This window comes from Tribolium madens, unplaced genomic scaffold, assembly GCF_015345945.1.
Source record: "Tribolium madens isolate multiple individuals breed KSU strain unplaced genomic scaffold, Tmad_KSU_1.1 Scaffold_2;HRSCAF=44;Tcas5.2_LGX, whole genome shotgun sequence".
NCBI lineage: Eukaryota > Metazoa > Arthropoda > Insecta > Coleoptera > Tenebrionidae > Tribolium > Tribolium madens.
The window spans coordinates 5,646,900-5,667,442 of NW_025400995.1; the positions used below are offsets into that span (position 1 = coordinate 5,646,900).

At 31.7% G+C, this 20,543-nt stretch overlaps 2 protein-coding genes across 5 annotated transcripts; both read right to left on the reverse strand.

Annotated features, from left to right (window-relative positions):
- Positions 1-856: 856 nt before the first annotated feature.
- Positions 857-8,923, reverse strand: LOC123006561. 2 transcript variants are annotated; one of them, XM_044401140.1, is made up of 6 exons: positions 8,799-8,923; positions 8,552-8,721; positions 2,246-3,052; positions 1,891-2,185; positions 1,399-1,829; positions 857-1,348 (listed from the first exon to the last, which is right to left on the reverse strand). In XM_044401140.1, the coding sequence occupies exons 3-6, from the start codon at positions 3,007-3,009 to the stop codon at positions 961-963; spliced, it is 1,878 nt and encodes a 625-aa protein (XP_044257075.1). In that variant the 5' UTR covers positions 3,010-3,052; positions 8,552-8,721; positions 8,799-8,923; the 3' UTR covers positions 857-960. The 2 variants fall into 2 exon arrangements, with proteins under 2 accessions (XP_044257075.1, XP_044257074.1); XM_044401139.1 differs by lacking the exon at positions 8,799-8,923 and having other exon boundaries at positions 8,552-8,765.
- Positions 8,924-13,462: 4,539 nt separating this feature from the next.
- Positions 13,463-18,478, reverse strand: LOC123006237 (facilitated trehalose transporter Tret1-like). 3 transcript variants are annotated; one of them, XM_044400554.1, is made up of 5 exons: positions 18,445-18,478; positions 17,594-17,666; positions 16,009-16,284; positions 14,933-15,046; positions 13,463-14,859 (listed from the first exon to the last, which is right to left on the reverse strand). In XM_044400554.1, exons 3-5 carry the CDS (start codon positions 16,108-16,110, stop codon positions 13,594-13,596), a joined length of 1,482 nt encoding a protein of 493 aa, XP_044256489.1. In that variant the 5' UTR covers positions 16,111-16,284; positions 17,594-17,666; positions 18,445-18,478; the 3' UTR covers positions 13,463-13,593. The 3 variants fall into 3 exon arrangements, with proteins under 3 accessions (XP_044256489.1, XP_044256488.1, XP_044256491.1); XM_044400553.1 differs by lacking the exon at positions 18,445-18,478 and having other exon boundaries at positions 17,594-17,803; XM_044400556.1 differs by lacking the exons at positions 16,009-16,284; positions 17,594-17,666; positions 18,445-18,478 and adding an exon at positions 15,109-15,207.
- Positions 18,479-20,543: the final 2,065 nt, after the last annotated feature.

The following is a 20,543-nucleotide window of genomic DNA, read 5'->3' on the forward strand; positions in this document are numbered from 1 at the left end:
TTTCGTCAAATCTGTCACCACAGAATACGCCTGGTTGGTCCCAAAATGAATCTATTTCGTTGCTCATTGCGTTAGAAAATTCCCAGATTATTGAATATATTATCATCAAATTTATAATAAAACCCATTTTGTTAAACATTGTTTAAACTGGGCGATATTTGCAAACTGACTTATTATCTCAACTCGCTCTTGTTTTATAGAAAACTTGCGTATTGGCGTTTTTACGTAAATCAACATCCGAGAAATTATGCAAATGCCATTAGGAACGTAGTTGCCTTTAATTTTACTGACACGAATGCTTTTCTTGTCCTAATTAATCAGTACATCCCTTAGGAAGTACACTTTATACACATAATACTTTTGAGTTCGCTTCTTTGTGGTTTTAAAAAAAAACTTAACAAAAAATCTGCAAACACCTCAGTACGATTTTATTGTATAATTTCTAATTTAGTTTTAAAATTTTCATTATCCTTAACTTTCTGTGGGCATAGCGTAGCGTATCCACGGGGAATCTATTTACCCAACAGGCTATAGACTAGGGGCGTCGGCGCCAATGGGGCTCATCTAATAAAAACATGAAGAAAAAAAAAGAAATAATTGTGTGTTGTTATAAATTAAATGGTTATTTGTGTACCTAACGAGGGAAGAAAATTATTTTTTCTTGCCGAGAGCGCTGTTTATTTCGGTCGAAGGCGATAAAGGAATCGTGCTTTACCCATAGGAAAAAAATTCTTTTTCTGACGGTAAAGACAACTTCAACCAAAAAAATCATATTCACATTTGCAGCTTACAAAATTTGCAAAAATTATCGGAATTCGCTCACTCTGTGCAAACTTTTCGAAAAAAAATCAAGAAGTTTTATTTCATGTATATTTACTTAATGTAATGCCAATACAAAATTAATTAATTCTAAACAAGAAACACATTATTTGGATTCAAAACAAAGTACACAATAACCGTCTATAATAGAGACTCTTCCGTAGCTTCAGTAGCTGGCTCAGCCGATTCATTTGGTCCATCCTTTGATCCAAAAATATACGTTCCCAGTGAAAATGCTTTATTTTTAATTTTTTTCATTCGTAAGAAAATACCGGAAATGATTTTCATTTTGCTGTCACTCTCTTTTGCATTTATAATACATTTATTTTTCTTTTCGTAGATTTCTTTAATTTTAGGACCAACATATTTACAGTTGAACAATTTTTGTATGTCATCTTCTATGCTTTGAGAGGTTACACTGCAATCTGTGAGTGAATCTGATGCTTCAAAATATTTTTTCAGTTCCATATGTTTTTCTAAGATACCCTTTAAATCTTTAATACGTTCAGAATCTCCTTCGTATTCCGCTCTAAAATAAATAAAAGTTTACAAAATAAGTAAATAAAGGTAAGTTCATACCGTTTAATTAAAAGATCCATGTACCCTTCATATGCATCATTTACAGATGTGATAGCATTATTTTTTATAAAAACTGCAAATTTTGCGGCACATTTTGTCATAAAATCAAGGTCATTTTGTAACTTCTGTTTTCGTTGTAACACTTGCTGAATATATCGCTCAAAAGTATCGATTTTACTTTCTGTAGAGTCAAGTTCTTTTTTAACATCAGTAACCAATACTTTTTTCTGATGTTTTTTGGTTCCGTAAAAAATTATCATATGATCTGACAATGAACATTCGCATTTCTTGCACGTACCATCCCAAAGTCTAATTACGGAACAATAACGAAGACCCCAGTGGCCAATACTCTCCTCTTTTATCAGATTTCCCACCCAAGTGCATTCTTCGTGACAACTTTTGTTGAAATTCCATTTCTGTACACCATCACTCTGAAAAATAAACTTAATTAATTAAATACACTAGTCTCCAAACAAATTTAAAAAAAAATACTCTAGTTTCTAGGGTAGCACAGCTGGAATTGGTACAAATATTGGATGGCTTTTCAAACTGAATTATTTCTAAATCAGTTTCTGTTATATACAATTTATCTTCCAATTCTTCTTTCCTTTTTCTAGCTTCTCTAATTTTTTCTTCATTCTTATTCAGGTTCTGTATATTTTCTTTCAAAAGATCCGACAAATCTGATAGAGGTTTAAGAATGGCGGAAATTAACCCTCTTGTTTTATTAAGGCTTACACTATTCTTTACATCATGCGGTTCCAGATTACCAACGTATTCAAACAACCTATGTAAATAATTACAAAAAGAAATATAGCATATACTTACATATAAGTATAATACTTACCGTAAAAATTCATCCTTTGAAACATCCCAACTCTGCTTATAATAGTTCATTGTACAGGTTTTCAAGTTTACGTTATTGTGTTTTGCTACCAAGTACTTAATACTTTCATTATCAAAACAAAAAATATTAGTATTTGTATGCAGTTTGATTTCAACATCTGTCAATTTTTCATTAATTGCACATATCATTCTCCTCAGTCCAGGTAAAGTATCTCCCGGTCCATAATCTTGACTTCTAGTATTTGAAAAAATAAAAATAATATTTTGGCATGCTGATTTATGTAAGCGCGACATTATCTCTTTCATGCAGTATTCAAAGAAAACTGTATTTCTGGTGTTCGTTGGTCTCATCAAAAAGCAAAAGGCATGTATTTCATCCAAGTCACGTAAATGATTCAAGATCATCTCACAATGTTCATTATCTGCAATTACACCATTCTGGTCTCCCATTCCTGGAGTGTCTACTAAATTTATGTTAAAGTCACTTTCTTCGCATTCAAAAAAGTACGACTTAACAGTCTGAGTACCACTACAACCTGCTTCCTGAATTTTATCATTATCTGTACCTATTTCATATTCGTGGTCTTTGCCATCTTCATCGTAAATGGTCACAACCGTAGGTATGACAACACTATTTTCAAAATCTTCAACTGCTTTATCTATATTGTCATATCTAAAATAGGTTGGGAACATGTTGATAAATGTTGATTTCCCGACGCCCGTCTCTCCGATAACAACAATGTTTAAAGTTTTTTTATTAGACATTTTTCGGGATTACGACTTTGTAACCTTTTTATGAAAGTTGTTTCTGAAAATAAAAATGTAATAAAATATATCAAGAATTTAAGATATAATTTATTTAAAAATGTGGTCCATTAAGGGCCACATATACCTAATTTCGCCATAGGTCAAAATTTTAATCTTTTAAACTACAGGAGGGACATGTACTTTCGCCACAACTATCCCGAAAGAAATAAATATATATATAGGAGGGTGCGCCAGAACTCGCGCCCCAGAGAAAATAGCAAAAAAGTAAGATACCAGGAACATGAAAAAAATGTTTAAGAAATTCTGTTAAAAAACTTTGATATTTATTTTTTAAAATTTGACATTTTTTTATATCTATTTAATGATACTGATGATCTTCTATATGTTTTTTTACAATTATTTAGTAAAGAGACAAAAATTTTGCCAATAAAAGCCACAAATAACATTTAACAGAGTTACAATTTAGGATACAGCTTCCTCTTTTGTTTCCTCTTTTAATAGCCTATAGCAAACAAACTTGGAAAATTATTTTTTCAACAGAAATAGAGTCAAAGTGCAAATTTTAAACCCTCACAACTTCGAAATATATATAGATAAAATTTTTTTAACATTTTTTCCATGTTCCTGGTATCTTACCTTATATGGCATTTTTCTTTGGGGCGCCAGTTCTGGTGCACCCTGTATATATCTCAATTTTAAGGCTTCACAGTTCTCACCCAAATATTTATATATTTTTAAAAGTTTTACACGACGTGCAAACAACAAAATATAAAAATAGTACCTATACTATCTATCTCCAAATATAAATAACAATATGCATGCCGTTATTGTTAAAATCACCCCTTTTGACTATTCGAAATCAAACTAAAGAATTCTCAAAGAAAGGTATTTATTTCCGATTATTACAACTGTTTCTCTCGTAAGACCACAAATCTCAGAATGACGCCCTCGAGTTCCCGATTAGTCCTCCTTCTTTCGGTTCCCTTGCCCCGTCCATGCCCTCAGCACTTAGCCACAAGACCCGAAACCAGATTACGTCATCGAAATCGGTACGCATTCTAACATTATTTATCTTCTCTACCCTCAATCCCTGCTGTAAGTTTGAAAACTCGCCATTTTTAGTTCGTGGCAGGGGCGGATGGGGCCACCGGAAGTTCGAGAATTTTCCTGGTGGGCCACTGGCTGGCCTATCGGCTGCCAGCTGATGGGCCGCGATCAAATATCATCTCATCTTATTATTCTATAATCTTTTTTATAACCAGAAATGCACTTTATATGTAAATAAAACGGAGCATTTGTTTCGGGGTCGGCGTGTTTTACATAGAAAAAATACGCTTCAAATTGAACATAAAATATAATAACATTCGTCTCTAGTGTCGAGACAATAGAGAGCGGCACCTTTTTTATATCTACAATGGATCGGTCATAAATGTGCTTGATTGAAAATAAAATATTAAGTTACTGATATGTACTAACTAAACGTGCTTTGGTAAATATGGTAGGCTCTTATTTCAAATTATATATTCTATGTGTATATTTATTAATTTATTATGTGAAAAGCCCAATGAAGCACGAGAAGGTTGTAATTTGATATTACATACAGCTGATTCCATGTTTTCCGCCGAAGCTAAAGTGTATTTAGTTTGTAGGAATTAAAAAAAATCCGCGCGGTTTTATACAAGATATCCTTTTTACTTAAATTTATATCGAGTGTCCAGTCTCAAACTCGAACAAATAATGTTAAATGTGAATTTTAACTATTTTGTCAATTTCTTTGATAGTAAAATAAACAGGTATCTGAGTAATCAAGATTTTAATTGGTTTTTATTAAAAACAACAGAAAGTATTAAGTTATAAAGGTCAAATACTTTTAGACTTCTATTTTGATAATAGAAGCCCCTATTTACTTATGGAGTAATTATTCATTTTTACTTAAATCCAAATAAATTGTAATAAAACTTCAGCGTTTTTCACAACAAGTACCGCATACTAATTTGATATATACAGGATGTTCCGTTTTTATTGTTACAAATTTAAACAGGTGATAGGATATTCAATTCTAAGACAAAAGTTTCCTATAAACATGTATCGAAAAATGCTTGGTATGGGAGCTACACCCTCTGAAAGGGGGCTAATAGGTTTTTGCTAATATTTCAGAAACCATTTAAGATAAAATTAGAAAATTTGGTACAGATGATAATKTTTATWCACCTAAACGAATYCAAACATCAAATGTCGAAATTTCTAATCAGMGCCGWCCAAAACTGATYGGGTTTAGGGTAAAAAAATACCCTATCTATTTTGGCTCTAGTTTTTTTAGTTATGCATGGTAGTCACTTTGAACAACTCCTTTAGATTTAGGCAAATTCATTTAATTAATATTATTATTGTTACTGTAATGTAATGTTAATAGTTGAGCTTGATTAAAAAGTATGAATTTCTTGCTTTTATTATTCTGTAAATTCTTATTTATTTGAATGTTGTATTGGTGTGTAACATACATTTTAAATTAATTTTATTCAAAAACAATAAGTCGTATCGACACAAGAGAGACTTTTCTGTGATAAACTATCGAACTTAAGATTTGCTGAAAGTACCGAGAAACTAAAGCCAAAATAAATAGGGTATTTTTTTACCTTAAACTCCCCCAATTTCGTACGCCCCTGATTAAAAATTTCGACATTTGATGTTTGAATTCGTTTAGGTGTATAAAGATTATCATCTGTACCAAATATTGTAATTTTATCTTAAATGGTTTCTGAAATATTAGCAAAAACATATTAGCCCCCTTCGGGAGGGTGTAGCTCCCTTACCAAGCATTTTTCGATACATGTTTATAGGAAACTTTTGTCTTAGAATTGAATATTTTATCACCTGTTTAAATTTGTAACAATAAAAACGGAACACCCTGTATATTTGATAGATTTGTAAATTGTATTTTAACGTAAAAATACAGTTTTTATTCTTCTTTTCGAAATCATTTGACGCGAAATAATTTTATCTTTCGGTTGGTACCTAAACTTGGTGCACAGAAAAGAAATGAAAAAAAAATCAAATTACAAGCAGCTCTGAAGATGTTCATCAAAAAACTTTATTTTCGTTTATTAAACCGTATAATGATTTCAAATGAACGTAGCGTCACATCCTTAGTAAAGGAAATAATTAATAAATTTGTAAAAAGGAACGCATTTTTTCAAAAAAAATACTGTATTAAGTGGCAAGAAGTTTTTATACATTTTTTTAAATTTCATTTATTATTGGGCCCTCATTTCAACTTTCCACCCCACGAAAAAATTTGCCAGTCCGCCCCTGATGTGAACGATCATTTTCTTGGCTTCGATACATAAAAAATAAATAAAAGTAGGTACAGTCGAACAAAATGAAAATGACGCCTCAATAAACCAGCCCCTGCTGGAAGCAGACAGGGTCGTAAATTATCGGATTGCAGTTTCAACATAAATTCCTCTTGGAGCCGGTTTACAGAAAGCGAAATTAAAATTTAATTCAGAATTAAACTAATTCCAATTAATTTGCCATTTGCTTTGCATTGACAAACGTCAAATTAATTATATAAATGAAAATATTGAATTTTTTTAATGAAAAATTTAACAAACCATTTCTTAAAGAAAATTATTCATTAATAATGACATGACATAATGACGAAAAAACAAATCATTATTAACTTAATATTTTTTTAACTGTTTTTACAAAATAAAATTAATTTTAATTTTTGAACGAAATAGGTTTTCTCTATTTTAAATAGATTTTATGTAAAACAGCAAATGAATTAAACTATTGTTTATTTGAGAGAAAAAAAAATTAATTCCACGTGTGCCTTTATCACGAGTGTGTGTAATTCTTTGAGTAGAAGCGAAATTAAAATTTAATTCAGAATTAGGTAAACTAATTCGAATTAAGTTGCCATTTATTCTGCATTGACAAACGTCAAGTTTAAAATTTAATTGCGATTAACACGTACTGTAAACCGGCCCTAAGTTTTCTATTAGTTTTGCAATTGTCATTGAAAACGAATCAAAATTATTCATTTAATTAAACCAGGAAAAACACGGCAAAATTATTTCAAATATTTTAGTTCTGCTTTTATTTTTTGATAATTGTAATACTTTTAAATTAAATAAAAACGTTTAGTTTTATAAAAACACAATTTAACAAAAACCAGTTCTTATAAAGAAAATTATGCATTAATAATAAAATTAGATTAAGTAACATAATTTTTGTACGAAATAGGCTTTCTCTATTTTAAACTTGATTTTATGTAAAATAAATAATTTATAAAATAATTTTATTTTGAAACAGTTACAAAAATATTAAATAAATAATGATTAGTTTTTTCGTCAGTCAATGTCATCATTAATGCATAATTTGCTTCAAGAAATGGTTTGTTAAATTTTTCATTAAAAAAATTACATTTTCATTCAACTTGAGTTTTGTCAATTCAAAATAAATGGCGCTTAATTCCAATTAGTTTAATAATTGTGAACTAAATTTTCATTTCGCTTTCTGTAAGCCGGCTCCTAAAGGAATTTATCTTGAAACTACGTCAAGTTTGCAATCCGATAATTTACGATCCTCCCTGCTTGAGGTTAGAAGGGTCGGATCCACAGCAGGGGCTGGTTTATTGAAGCGTCATTTTCACTTTGTTCGACTGTACATATATACCTACCATGTCAAATAGTCGTCTTGAATCGTTTTTAGTTTTGAATAAATCACAAGTATTGAATTAAATAGATTACAATGATATTATCGATAAATTAGCCAGTACCAGTTCTTTGTTGAAAAGAGAATTAGTGTTTTAGTTAAGTAAACAATAAGTTCATCTCTTTTTTTAATAAATTTATTATAAAAAAAAATAGTTTTCGTTCAATTCGCACAGGTAAAGTATGTCACTAAATTAAATATGTACTCATGACCCTCGTATGCACATAGTTAAAATTTTACGTATACGGGCTATTAGGCGTGACGTCACAGACGCGACTGTACTGAAGCTAAACATACAGTGTTGCCAGTTGTGATACTAGAGTACCAAATTGATACTGTATTTTTTTTACTAGATATTTATATTTACTTGTAAACAAATAATAATTTATATTCTCAGCCAAATACACATTATGTGAATGTTAATATATTTTATTTTGTTTTGGTACGACCTATCCACTCCTGTCGTTTGCAACATTCTGGCAATGCTGTAAACATATTTTTGACGTACACAGAAAGTGAGGTTAGAACAGATTAAATTACAGAAATGTTGACTACAATTGTTAAAACCATTACGAAACGACACACATTTTTCATAGCAACTATTTCCTTAGAAACAATCTCCCTACACGTCCAGGATTCAAGAAATAAACTTTTATTTGTTTAGCTTCAAAGGTACAGTCACGTACCTTGCTGACGTCACACGAATAGCACGTATTCTAAAGGCGTTTCTATTAATACGAGTTCAGTGACAGTACCCCATCCGCCCATGCCTTGTGGCGAAATTACATACGACCCAGATCATGTTTGCCTTAATAATTACTATCTTTCTGTCTCCTACAGGAACCGCTGCTTCGACCGGGAAAAAGACACCTTCAGTCACCACTCACAACCACAGAACAGAGAGACACAACAGTCCACTCAGTCCACTGGTGCAACACAAATATGGCCGGCCACAAGAAGCTGTAGCACATGGTCCAAGTGTAGCACAGGCTGTAATTGGAACGCAGCTGAGTTAGAATAAATATCGAAATACGTAATATATGTAATAAGTAATAAGTATTACTCACATATTACTGGTATGTGATCGACTACATTTGTTTGCTTATCTATATAACTAGTTGCCTAATCCGGCCCCTAGCTAAGGCTGTCCGGGAGTGAACGGGCAAGCCGGCCATTTGAGACTTTCATTGGGGACTTCACATTTGGTGAGTGATCATCATTGGATTGTCTCAGAAGCCAGGACTACAGTCACTAAATAGACATTCTATTTAGTAACTGTAGCCAGGACCATTTAGAAACAAGGACCACCAGTTTTCAGCAAGTATAAAGTAAGAAGGTTGCCTCCTAATTTTGCATTGGAGTAATCGTTAAAAAATTGGATTTGCAACCATATTAAAACCAAGTTAAAAAACTACAATTCCATAAAATAAATACTGATAAAATATTTTTTATTCTTTTCGATACTGTCAAAATTTACGGGTTTTTTCTCGTGTAAGGCAGTTTTAACAACTATTTGGCATTTCTCAATACGAAACGTCAGATTATTTTTAACAGATTTATTAAAACAAGTGTAAGCCTTGTTGAGTGTAACTCGAAGAATAAAATGTTGTATTCAACTCGTTTGAGTGTAAATCGGTTCATTTATTCCACCTCGTGGATGATAAACCACTCGTAACACTCGTGGTTTAATAATAATCCACTCGGTGAAATAAAGTGTCCGATTTATACTCAAACTCGTCGAATAAATAACTATTATTAAGGGTAAAATAAATAAAATATATACATAGATAACAAATATAAATTTATTTTGCTATAACAATATTTTAATTTACAATTTGTTTCATTTTTTTTGCACCTTTTAATCGAACATCAATAATAGGGGTGCTTTTCTCTTTCTCTGTTTTTCTTCACTTCTCTTTAAATTTAAAAATTTTATGCGTATGAATATACGGTTTCGCAAGAAAGCTTTTAGTAGATCATTTGGAATTTCTCCCTTTGTTTTAATTTCCAAATAATTGGTGGTTCTTTTTACCATATATTTATAATCTCAAAAAATGGATTTATGAAACTTGATAAAATATTTTTCCAATGTTTCAATTTGGGTTTTCCAGTCATTTGATGGTTCCATAAAACCACCAAATAAAAGACTTTGGATCCATGTTGGCAGACTATAGCTGCGCAGTGACGCCGACTTATAAGAAAAATCCCCTAAATGAGTGTATTTGTCTACAAATTTTTTGCTAAATATCCTAGTATTTACTAGGATGTATGTATTTACATTAAACCATTTCGTTCAACTATTTTGGACTTGGAGGATGTTGAAGAGCTTACTGCTGGAGCTAGTGGTGCTGAAGTCATCACGGATTTCTGTCTGGGTTGGTTTTGGTTGTTTCTCATCAGCGAGTGTTTGCACTTTTGCCTGTTTTAAGGCTTGTGCATATACAAATTCTTCAGATTCACACTCGGAAGGATTTTCAACATTGCCATGAGTCTGGACAATGCCCGGATTTTTCCCCAAAAGTAACATACGTACTCGGTAAAGGGCGTTTAAAGGGGAGGGATGGTCATGAAGACCACCTCGTGTGCCAATCTAAAAAAAAAGCAATATTATTCACTGACTATTTACATATACAGCTGCAAACCTGACTAAAACAATTCTCCAAACAGTCTTGGTTTAACCTGTGTGTTAAAATATAACTCACTCCAAGTTTTTCTTTCGTGTCAGCAAATAAGGCCTTTAATGACTTAATTGACATAATTATCCTTTTTTGAAAAACTGGTAGAATTTTCTTCCCACTGCATAACATGCCAACAATTGTTGCGTCCATTTTATTTAAAGTTTCGTCCTGCCTTTCTTGATGAACTCCATATGGTCTTTTAGTTGGTATTTGCGTTGAAGGAGTGTAGCTGTTCATGATATTAAACCAAGCATTTACCAAGGATATAAATTCTCCTACATTTTTGGCTACTTTTTTGTCCGTCCCAGGTAAATATTGAAGTATAGCTGTGGTCATTGTACTTGAAAATACTTCTGCAGCTAACCTGACGTTTTGCCGGTGTGTCCCTTCACAAATTAAATGGTCCCTAGTAAGTTTGTGACATGAACTTATTTCACTAGATGTATTTTGTAATAACTCTTCCACGGGCCTCTTGTTAATACAGTCTCCAGATTTGGTTGTAAAACCCCTGTCGATAAACCAATTTCTTAAGAGTTTTAACAAATGAGGTGCATCAGCAAACATGTAAACATTTTCTTTCGTAACTGGAATAGGAAAAAATGTCTGTTCCTCCAAAGGCCCTGGTTTCCTCCACAACATTCACACACCCACGCAACATCATTATAATTAATTTTATCAAGGGTCGTAATTATTTGATTTAATAAATCTCTGGTCATTTGTTGGTCAAAGCCAATGTAAATTGTCTGCTTCCAACTATCAAATAATCCTCTAGCCATCACGACCTGCATTTGGGCATGTGGACCAACAACTTCATCAAATTTTTGATGATATTCTAGTAATGATGAGACCTGCAATCTTTTACAGCTCTTCTCTTCTCTTCTTTTTCTGCGTTCAGCACTATTTTTTGAAACTTTTGTGGGTAATGTTGATGGATGTAGATACATTGATAGAATTGCTATAAACAATAGATTCTGTAAAATTACCATTCACTATTACTTAATGTTTTATATGAAAATATCGAGTTTCAAGGTTTTTGGAGATCTACCTTGCACATGAGCCTGCATGTAGTCTTAGAAATCGTTTGGTGTACAATGTTTGCTGCAGACTCTTTTCTTCTCTGGAGAAAACTTATCCTTTCTATAACAACGTCTCACCCATTCTTAAACCAGGATCTTTGGGAAAACAGTGGAAACTTAAGCTCTCCCCCATCTCCTTGGCATGTTTGGCGTTGCTTTTGCATACCGCAATACTACCGGTATACCCGCCACCCGTCATCTACAACAAATATTGACATAAGAAAACAAAAACAGGTTTTGGGCCCTAATCTAAGAATTAACATATTATTTTATTGTTTTATTGTGTTCATTTCATTTTTTTTTATGAATTATTGCTTTGGGAGCTCTTTTATTCTCTGCAAACATTAAAACAAATCTATTCAAGCAAAATTAGTTTTTTCACAATGACCACATTTGTATGTATTATTTTTTGCACGACTTGTACCACACTATGACAAACAAAAACACAAATATTTTTGTAAAAATTAGTAAAAATATGAATAATTGTAAGAAATTGGCGTTTTTGGTGATTAAGATAAAATAACTTTTGTACTAATTTCCAAAATTCAGTGGTGGCTCTAATTTTTGGTATAGCCGCGGGGCTTGCCGTTCAAACGAATTGACAAAAATGTTCGTTGAAGATTTTGAAGAGAATAAATCTTCTGTAATTATAAAATTTCTAAATACAAAAATAAAAATTCCACGAGGGTTTGTTGTTACAAACTCACAAAACACAGATAACATTGGATTATAATATGCAGAACTTTGCCCTAAGCATACAGCGCATAAACTTTTCTTTAATTCTTGCAAGGGAGCTTACTTGTCACAAAGTTAGTGTTAATTAGGTGCAAAATGAAATTGTTAAATATACCAGATTTTCCTACTAATGTTAGTTGTAATAATTGTCAAACAGTGAATTTTACTTTTAAAGTAGATAAATAATAATATATGTTTCATTCTTGAGTTAAATTAAAGCATTATATTTATTAATACAAAAATATTTTAGAATGGGAATGTCTTAGTAACGGGAGCTTATTTCTTTCCCTAGCGAGAAAATTTTGACTTGTGTCACAGTTTTGACATAGAAAAAGTTGATTTCCACTTCATGTCTTGCAAAAATAAATATTATAACAAAATACTATTTTTTAATAATGAAAGATAAGAAAAATATTTGAAAATCTGAATTACACACACAACCTATTTACTTTGATCTCTTAGGCCATTTAAACACGAGTAAACAAAGTGACAATCATCGTCCATGTACTTCTTTTTACTTACAAATTCCAGTTATAAATTGGTTTATACTAGATTATAAAACGGAATTGTGGTACTGATAATAAACTGCTGTTGAGTAAATAATTATTCTGATGTGTTTCGTGACCATCAAAATATAATAATATAAACAAATTTACGATTCAAATAACACGTAAATGATTTTAAAATAGTCATTTTTATTAATTTTAACAACTCAAAAGCAGAGGAAACTTTACTTATATTTATAAATTTATAATTATGATAATAATTTTCTAAACGTGTAGAACAAAATAGACAGCAGTAGGTTGTATGTACATACATACATTAGATGTGCGTATAGTGTGGCTTTCACAGTAAGTACTTGAACTGTCGTAAATATTAATCCGAGTTAAGGCTAATTTGGTGTTTATAAATGATCTAATAAGAGCAGAGAACACCAAATGCAGCACTCAAAAAAACTCTTATGACCTTTTCTGCCGCACTGAAGGTGCACTAGTTAGACCTTTTTTTCTAGTTATAAACACCCAATTGTTTTTATTGTTAACAGTTATTTGAGTATTCGTCTTAAAATTTAAGTTAATTCAAATCGGGTAGAAGCTTTTGCGCATGATCAACAATTGTAGATCAATGCCATTGCCACAAAATAACAACAAAGTAATAATATTCGATTTATACCCAATTGTTTTTAAACTTTCGTCATTCTTGACGTCAGTTGATGTGAAGAAAGAAAAAATATTTAAGAAATATAAAACATAATAATAATTTATTTACTTATAAAAATAACTTAAAATTATATACATCAATCTATATTTACATAAAAAATTTAAGAACAATTATCTATAGGAGAATTAAAATGAAGAAATCAGTCATTTAATCTAAAATGTAGATTGTAATGGCTTCATATTCGCTACAGAACTCATTCTTCGCACTTTTTCACCTGCTAATTTTCTTTCAATGTCTTCTAAACTTTGTCCTTTAGTTTCTGGTACCCAGAAAATTGTAAAAACAAGTCCTAGAACACACACCGCGCAAAACAGCCAGAAAGTACCATGTGCACCAATAATGTCTTTAAATATTGGAAACGTCGTTGTTACAACGAAGGTACAAGTCCAGTTGAACCCTGTGGCTATAGACGCTGCAGGTCCTCGAATTTTTGCAGGCAAAATTTCACCCATCATTAACCAGGGAATTGGTCCAAAACCGAAAGAAAATCCTAAGACGTAAATGACGAAACTTGTAAGTGGTATCCAACTGTATGGCGCAATGTCAATATCTGGCACAGTCATTAAATAGAAGTAAGCACCCAATGCTGCTAAAGTTATGATCATGGTAACACTGGAGATGTACAAAAGGACTTTTCTTCCGAGTCTGTCGATGAGAATAGTTGCGATGAATGTAGATGCAAAATTAACGGCTCCAACAATTATGGTTTGGATGCTGGAATCGATGTCTGAACCGGTATCTTCAAAAATTTGGGTCGTGTAGAAAATAACAGCGTTGATTCCACTAAACTGTTGGTAGAACATCAATCCAAGAACAATGAGTAAAGATTTTACGTAAGGTTTGGTAAACAAGTCTTTGAGTTTGTCGGATTTCTCGTCAGAAACTTTTTGAGACTGAAGCAACTCTTCAAACTCCTTGTCAATGGTGTCTCGATTATTTTTTCCTCGCAACCATTCTAATGCCTTGCGTGACTGGTCAGTTTTATTCTTCGAAATATACCATCTAGGCGTTTCTGGTATGAACCAAATTACAAAAAGGAAAGGCACTGCTAATAAGGCTCCGATTCCAGCAATTCCTTTCCATTGTAAAACGATTCCCATCGAAAAACATAATAAAATTCCAATATTCCCGAAAGCTGTGGGCAACAAGCCTAAAGTGCCACGTACTTCAGGTTGAAGTGTTTCTCCCAAATAAACTGGAAGTGTCAAAGAAGCTATTCCTACACCGCAGCCGGAGATACTTCTACTGATGTATAAGTACCAGTATTCTTGAGCAAAATAATTTATTATCCAACTAACTAGGAATAAAACGTTGGTCAACAAAAGAGTCCATTTTCTTCCTAAACCTTCAATTAAGGGCCCTCCTAACAGCCCGCCAAAGAGAGCAGCTAATGGCATCAGTCCTGAGATCCATGAAAACTGTAACAAGGACGAGATATAAGCTAAAATGTCAACAAAAAAATGTTTTAAACGAACGTAAAACAAAACCTACCTGTAAGTCTGTAATTTGGAGATCCGCTTTTAGAGAAATACCAGCTGGCGAAGTATAACCGGAGACGTATCCAATCACCATGGACACCCATGAGACGGCAACTGCTGCAACAACCTAGAATAAAAACATGATTTAATTATAACTTCCCAAATATGTCTCAAGTTTAAGTATAAAACCTGTGAGTAAGTACATTTAGCTTTCGGTTCTGATTCCGGAATTGTAAATGTCACATGTGTATCTGCACGTATTAAAACTTTCATTGTAAAGAATCATATACTAATAGGATACCCGATAAAATCGAAATAAAATCAATTGTAGCACTTGAACAAACTTAATCAATGGTATTGGCAGACATTGTATTTATATGTCCCATTAACCCCCTCCGTTAGCAACAATAAAAATACGTTTTTGTTGAACGTGACATGATTTGTTTTGATCCGTAATGGATTTTAATTAATTGGATTTAAGTCATAATGCGTCATAATAGTCACAAAAAAATTAATTAAAAATCGAGTACGATAGCGGTTTTGAATAATCTTATTATTAGAACCAAACTTTGCCTCTTAAAAATAAAAATCTCACCACAAATAAGTATTGTTTTTTTAAATATTGAGTACCTAAATTGTTTCTATATTGGAACTACAAGAGGGCCTGGGTGGGCCATGGCCACCAAATACCATATCATATTAAAATTTATTAAAACAATTAAATTTACTGTAAAAATAATTAAATAATAATATTGATATCGCAACAGCAAACGTTTTTGGGATGTCCCTTACACATTGTTGAAATCCTATCTTATTGTAACATAATTTTTTTTCTAGTTTTATTGTTCGTAATTCGTAATTCTAATAATACATATTATTTTTTAAGCCATTTTTTTAAAACATCACTTTTTTAAAGACACTGCTGATTTACAAAATATGGTGTTTTTTTTAATTTCGCCCCATCCTGACCCACCCAAATATGAAGGACTCTATAGTTCCGTGTCTGCTTAAGTAGTGAAGATACCTTTATTTTTTTAAGTTAATTTTGAGATTTTAAAGTAAAATTGCATACAGAAATGAAACACTTACTTGACGATATAGCGCTCCGTTTTCGATCGACTTGCCATTATTTGGTCTAGAGAGAGACTCATTGGAATTTTCAAATTCCTGTTCTGTTGCATTTATTGTCATGTCGAAATTCTTAGGTTGCAGGGGTTCAATTTCAGGTACCGCTCTTCTTAAGTTCCCAAAATAAATTTGTTGATTGAGTGTAGAACTGGATTGTAATTCCGACAAATTTGTTGAAGTTGTACAGGCCGAGATAGTTGGACTGTCTGTTGTTGGAAGCAACTGATGACCACCGTTCTGGAAAAGCAAATATATAAAATTTCAGTTTTTGATAACATCTGACCTATGATGACCTGTGGTCATCCTTCTCGGTTCTATCATGTCAAATCCAGAACCAATTAAGATCAGAGCAAAATCCTACATTTCCAACAAATTAAAACATGTTTTTTTACAATGAAAAATATGTAATCTCTGGTATTCCGTAATGAAATTAGTCGGTTTTAATTAAGAAAATATGTGCCAACAAGCAATTGTGGCGACTTTATCCGGTAATTAACACGACAGAGAACAAATCTCTTAATTTCGACACTACTAAATTTTATATATTTTATTTATTTTATATATTTTATATATTTTACATATATGTCCTATCGAAACAGTTCTGTCCCGCTCAACAATTCTTGGTTGCCTATCTTACTGACTGACACTCAAATTCCTAATTGTTTAAATTTGAAGTTGGCACAACATGTCAATCAATGAAATCACTTATAACAACTCTTCAAACAATGCGAAAATTAAATAAAAAAATATACTAAATTAAATTTAATAAAAATATGTTTCCTACGTTTGAACTCTTTTTTTTTATTAATTGTAGATTCAATTATTTGCACTCTTTATTAAAATTTTAAAATAAAAAACATATTTGGCGCAATTTTTAAACAAACAAATCAACCTGGCAATAATTTTGTTGTTGTTTTAATTGAAAACCTTGATGCAACATAATTATTTTAACTTACCGGAGACATTGAAAAATAAGAAGAATGCTAATTTGAGTTTAAATCATATATAACAATAGGTACATGGGCGTGCCCAATTGTTTTTAGTAGAGGGGTGATCATTATTTTAAACCGATTTGCAAATTTTCATCAAAACATTCGCGTTGAAACTCTGTCTCCTTAAGCAGGTGGTAGATTATTTTTTTAATTAATTTCAAGTGTAAACAGTGAACTTAACCTAGTCGTCTTAAAACTCCGTTAATTGTTTTACCGATAATTATAGTTTCAGGGTTAAGGCCAAAGCATTAAATTTATTTTCGGAGTTTCAAACTAGGTGCTTGAAGGCGCGAATTCGAATCGACCAAAGAATATTCCAGAACGCACGTAAAGGAACATACACCGCTCCACTTTGTTGATTTTTAAACTTTCGACGTTCACCAATTGCGGTTTTATATAGTAAATAATTTGCCAAAAAAATTTTGCCAAAATTATTTATAGTTTAATTCATAAAGTGTTGTTTGACAGCTTTTTATGCAGTTTAATTGTACAAACTCACCGCTAGGTGAACGCGGCAAAATATCAAAGTCATTTATTAAAAAATAAAAACTTACCCATCTTGGCCATTTTTGCTTCACTCGGGCCCAGAAGTGCGGGGGTTGATCCAGGTCTGGAAGTGTTAAACCTCTAGAATAGGGACCACAGTAATCAATGTCTTTTGGCATTTTTTTCACTTTATGACTAATTTACATGCAAAAAATTTTCGAGAAATTTGCCGCGAGATTCAAGAGAGATTCTTAAATATTCGAGTAAAACACGGTTGCTTGATGCTTGGTGCATCGAATCAAATACATTATATACAGTATAGGTAACTGAAGTGGGGGCAAGAGAAGGATAGCGCAACTCTTACGTTTTTTAAGCAATGTGCATTTTGTTATACTACAAATACCATAGACAAAAAATGTGTTAGATTATATTTAACATATTTAAAATACATCGATTTGAACTTTTCTTAAATCAAGTTAAAAAATAAAAATTGGACGTTGATGATTAAAAATATAGTAAGGGTAAAAGCCACGTGAGGCTGCACACGTTTCATCTTTCTGCCTCCTAAATGAAACAGAATATTCAAGTGAAATCTTGTCAAGAACTCCGTATTTAAAAATCAAATTATGAAAATTTATTTAACGCAAAATGCATACATTTCTATGTCTGGAAATTTTATATTTTAAGCTTTAGTCAATTTTGGTATTTAAATGAACGCTTCTACATAAAATATTATTAAGTTTTAGCCGGTCGCTATAGTGGAATTTTCCATTGCCACCGTTGTATTGATCAAGAACTATTAAGTTCTTGTCGCGGCATGTACAGCTTGATTTTAAATTCAATCGTTGAAAAAATATCTAATGAAAGAATTTTCCATGCAAATTTTCCATATAATAACATTTTACTATTCAATACTTACACTTCGTCCGTTTTATTGCTCTGTGGCTCAATCACTCATAAACAAGAATGTATTAATAAAAGACCACTTAAAAAACTCATTACCTTATTTTCATAGTAGATGAAACACAGTAAATAAAATAAATAGGTACTCTCAGAAACTTTTACGTGATTTTTATTACTTATCGATCATTGATGTATGATAAGATAAAAAATCTGTTAACATTATTAGTCTTTTAAGCCAATATGTCACATGTTTTATAGCTACCTAAGCTATGTATGTAATTGCGTGAAAAAACAGAACGACCTTCTAGAAATAAATCTCGGGTTTTTTAATGACTAAAGTCAATTCCTTTCAAAAAATGCATCAACTAGATTATTTTGCAAGTTTGTGTGGTATTACGAAATATCTGACTTTAGTAAAAAATGTGTTTTTCTTGTGTAATTTCGTCAGACACGACGCGACGTCACTATCGCGGAATTTACTGGAGGTGTGTTTCGAGCCAACCAATCAGAAAGCGCCTTGTGGACGAGCCTCCAAACGTCACGTAGCATGTTCAAAGTCAATTGCCCCGTGACTTGAATAATTTTATAAATCAACAAGTTAAACTTAAGCCAATTGACTCTTTATTAATATTTTACGTCAAATAACAATTTATATATCGACCATAAACCCCTTGCACCTTAACCTTGTCTTTAACAACCAATGATCAGACATTGGTACAAATTACTTAATTCAATATGTGTTAAGTCTTGACTACGTCAAGACACACCTCCTTGATTGTTTACTTGACCTGTGTAATGTTATGATACTTATGATATTGTGAAAGAGCTCGTTTTGGTTTATTTTGCATTAATGCATATTTCATATGCATTTGCCAACTTGCTCCGACCGTTGACTGCTATACCTATTATACGTACCTATTATTAGCATTTACTACACTAAAATCCAGTGGCGTACTCATTTTATTTCTGTCTATTTTTGCAAATACGTTAAATAATCGTGTCAATCACTTCCAATTTTTAAATTCAACATTTGTTTACAATTTTATAAAATACACGTTCACAAAGTGCAATGTAAAACTGTACCTACTTACTAGTATTTAAAACATATAACCTTCAAAATTATAATTACCTATAAAAAAAATATAAAGATAAATTACATTTGTATGTATAATGTGATGTATTAATTATATGTAGTCTTTTGAGTTATTGACAAAATTATGTACACTCTTTTTTTCAAAATTATCGTTTTTGTTGTTTTTTGTTTATATATATATTTTTTTTTCAGCAGTACATTTTATTAAAACCAAAGAAGAATAAATTTGTCAACACTAATAAACGAAAAACTCCATACAAACTAACAAAACAAACGTCGGTAGTCTGCCCCTAGAATTCGATTTCAAATTTGCCCCTTAGTTTTGTTCTCACCGACAACCAGAAATACATCTCTTGGCTTTTTACCTAGATGAGGTCTAAGGGCTGTTGGGTTATAAAAAGCAATAAATCATTTCGCGGTTCTACTCAATCAAAATAAAACTGTTAGGAAAACACAGTTTCTATTTCAAAACAAAAAATTATGTTTATGGAAAACTATTATTAAAAAACAAAATTGCCCTATCCTAGGATTTTTTCATAAATATCCCGTTAAAAAATATAAAATTCTATATTTTATTTATTTTGACATTATTATTATTATAGAAGTAGTTAGAACACGTAAAAATAATATAGGTTTGTCCTTTGAACAATTGTTCAAAAACGCTTCTTTACCAGAGATGAATGGCGACAAAATTTGAAATTTTGTTCCTATATCTTTTCTTAACATCTCTTAAACGGAGAAGGCTACGGACTCTACGAGCTCCAAATTTTGCGAGCACACTAGATAAGTGAGGACTATTATTTTGTACGGATTTCGGCGCAATTGTTATACCGTGCGATCAAATAAAAAATAAATTAGAGTAGGCGTCGATTAAATGCTATAGTTGGCAACAGATTGACTGGGAATCAGGGCTGGAATTTTTCTACACAAACTGAATGTGAAAATGACCATCAACTGTTTTCCTCTTGTACAGCAATAAAAAAATTCTGCTCTAAAGTGAACATTATTTCACTCAAAAGGAA

Excerpts from the sequence above, each read along its gene's own strand:
- LOC123006561 (XM_044401140.1), bottom strand. The coding sequence starts at position 3,009 with ATGTCTAATAAAAAAACTTTAAACATTGTTGTTATCGGAGAGACGGGC. Across the intron at positions 2,186-2,245 it reads TCAAAGGATGAATTTTTACG|GTTGTTTGAATACGTTGGTA; the intron begins GTAAGTATTATA and ends TTATTTACATAG. Across the intron at positions 1,349-1,398 it reads ATGGATCTTTTAATTAAACG|AGCGGAATACGAAGGAGATT; the intron begins GTATGAACTTAC and ends TATTTATTTTAG.
- LOC123006237 (XM_044400553.1), bottom strand. The coding sequence starts at position 17,704 with ATGCCAAAAGACATTGATTACTGTGGTCCCTATTCTAGAGGTTTAACA. Across the intron at positions 16,285-17,593 it reads AGCAAAAATGGCCAAGATGG|AACGGTGGTCATCAGTTGCT; the intron begins GTAAGTTTTTAT and ends TTGCTTTTCCAG. Across the intron at positions 15,047-16,008 it reads ACGGAGCGCTATATCGTCAA|GTTGTTGCAGCAGTTGCCGT; the intron begins GTAAGTGTTTCA and ends TTTTTATTCTAG.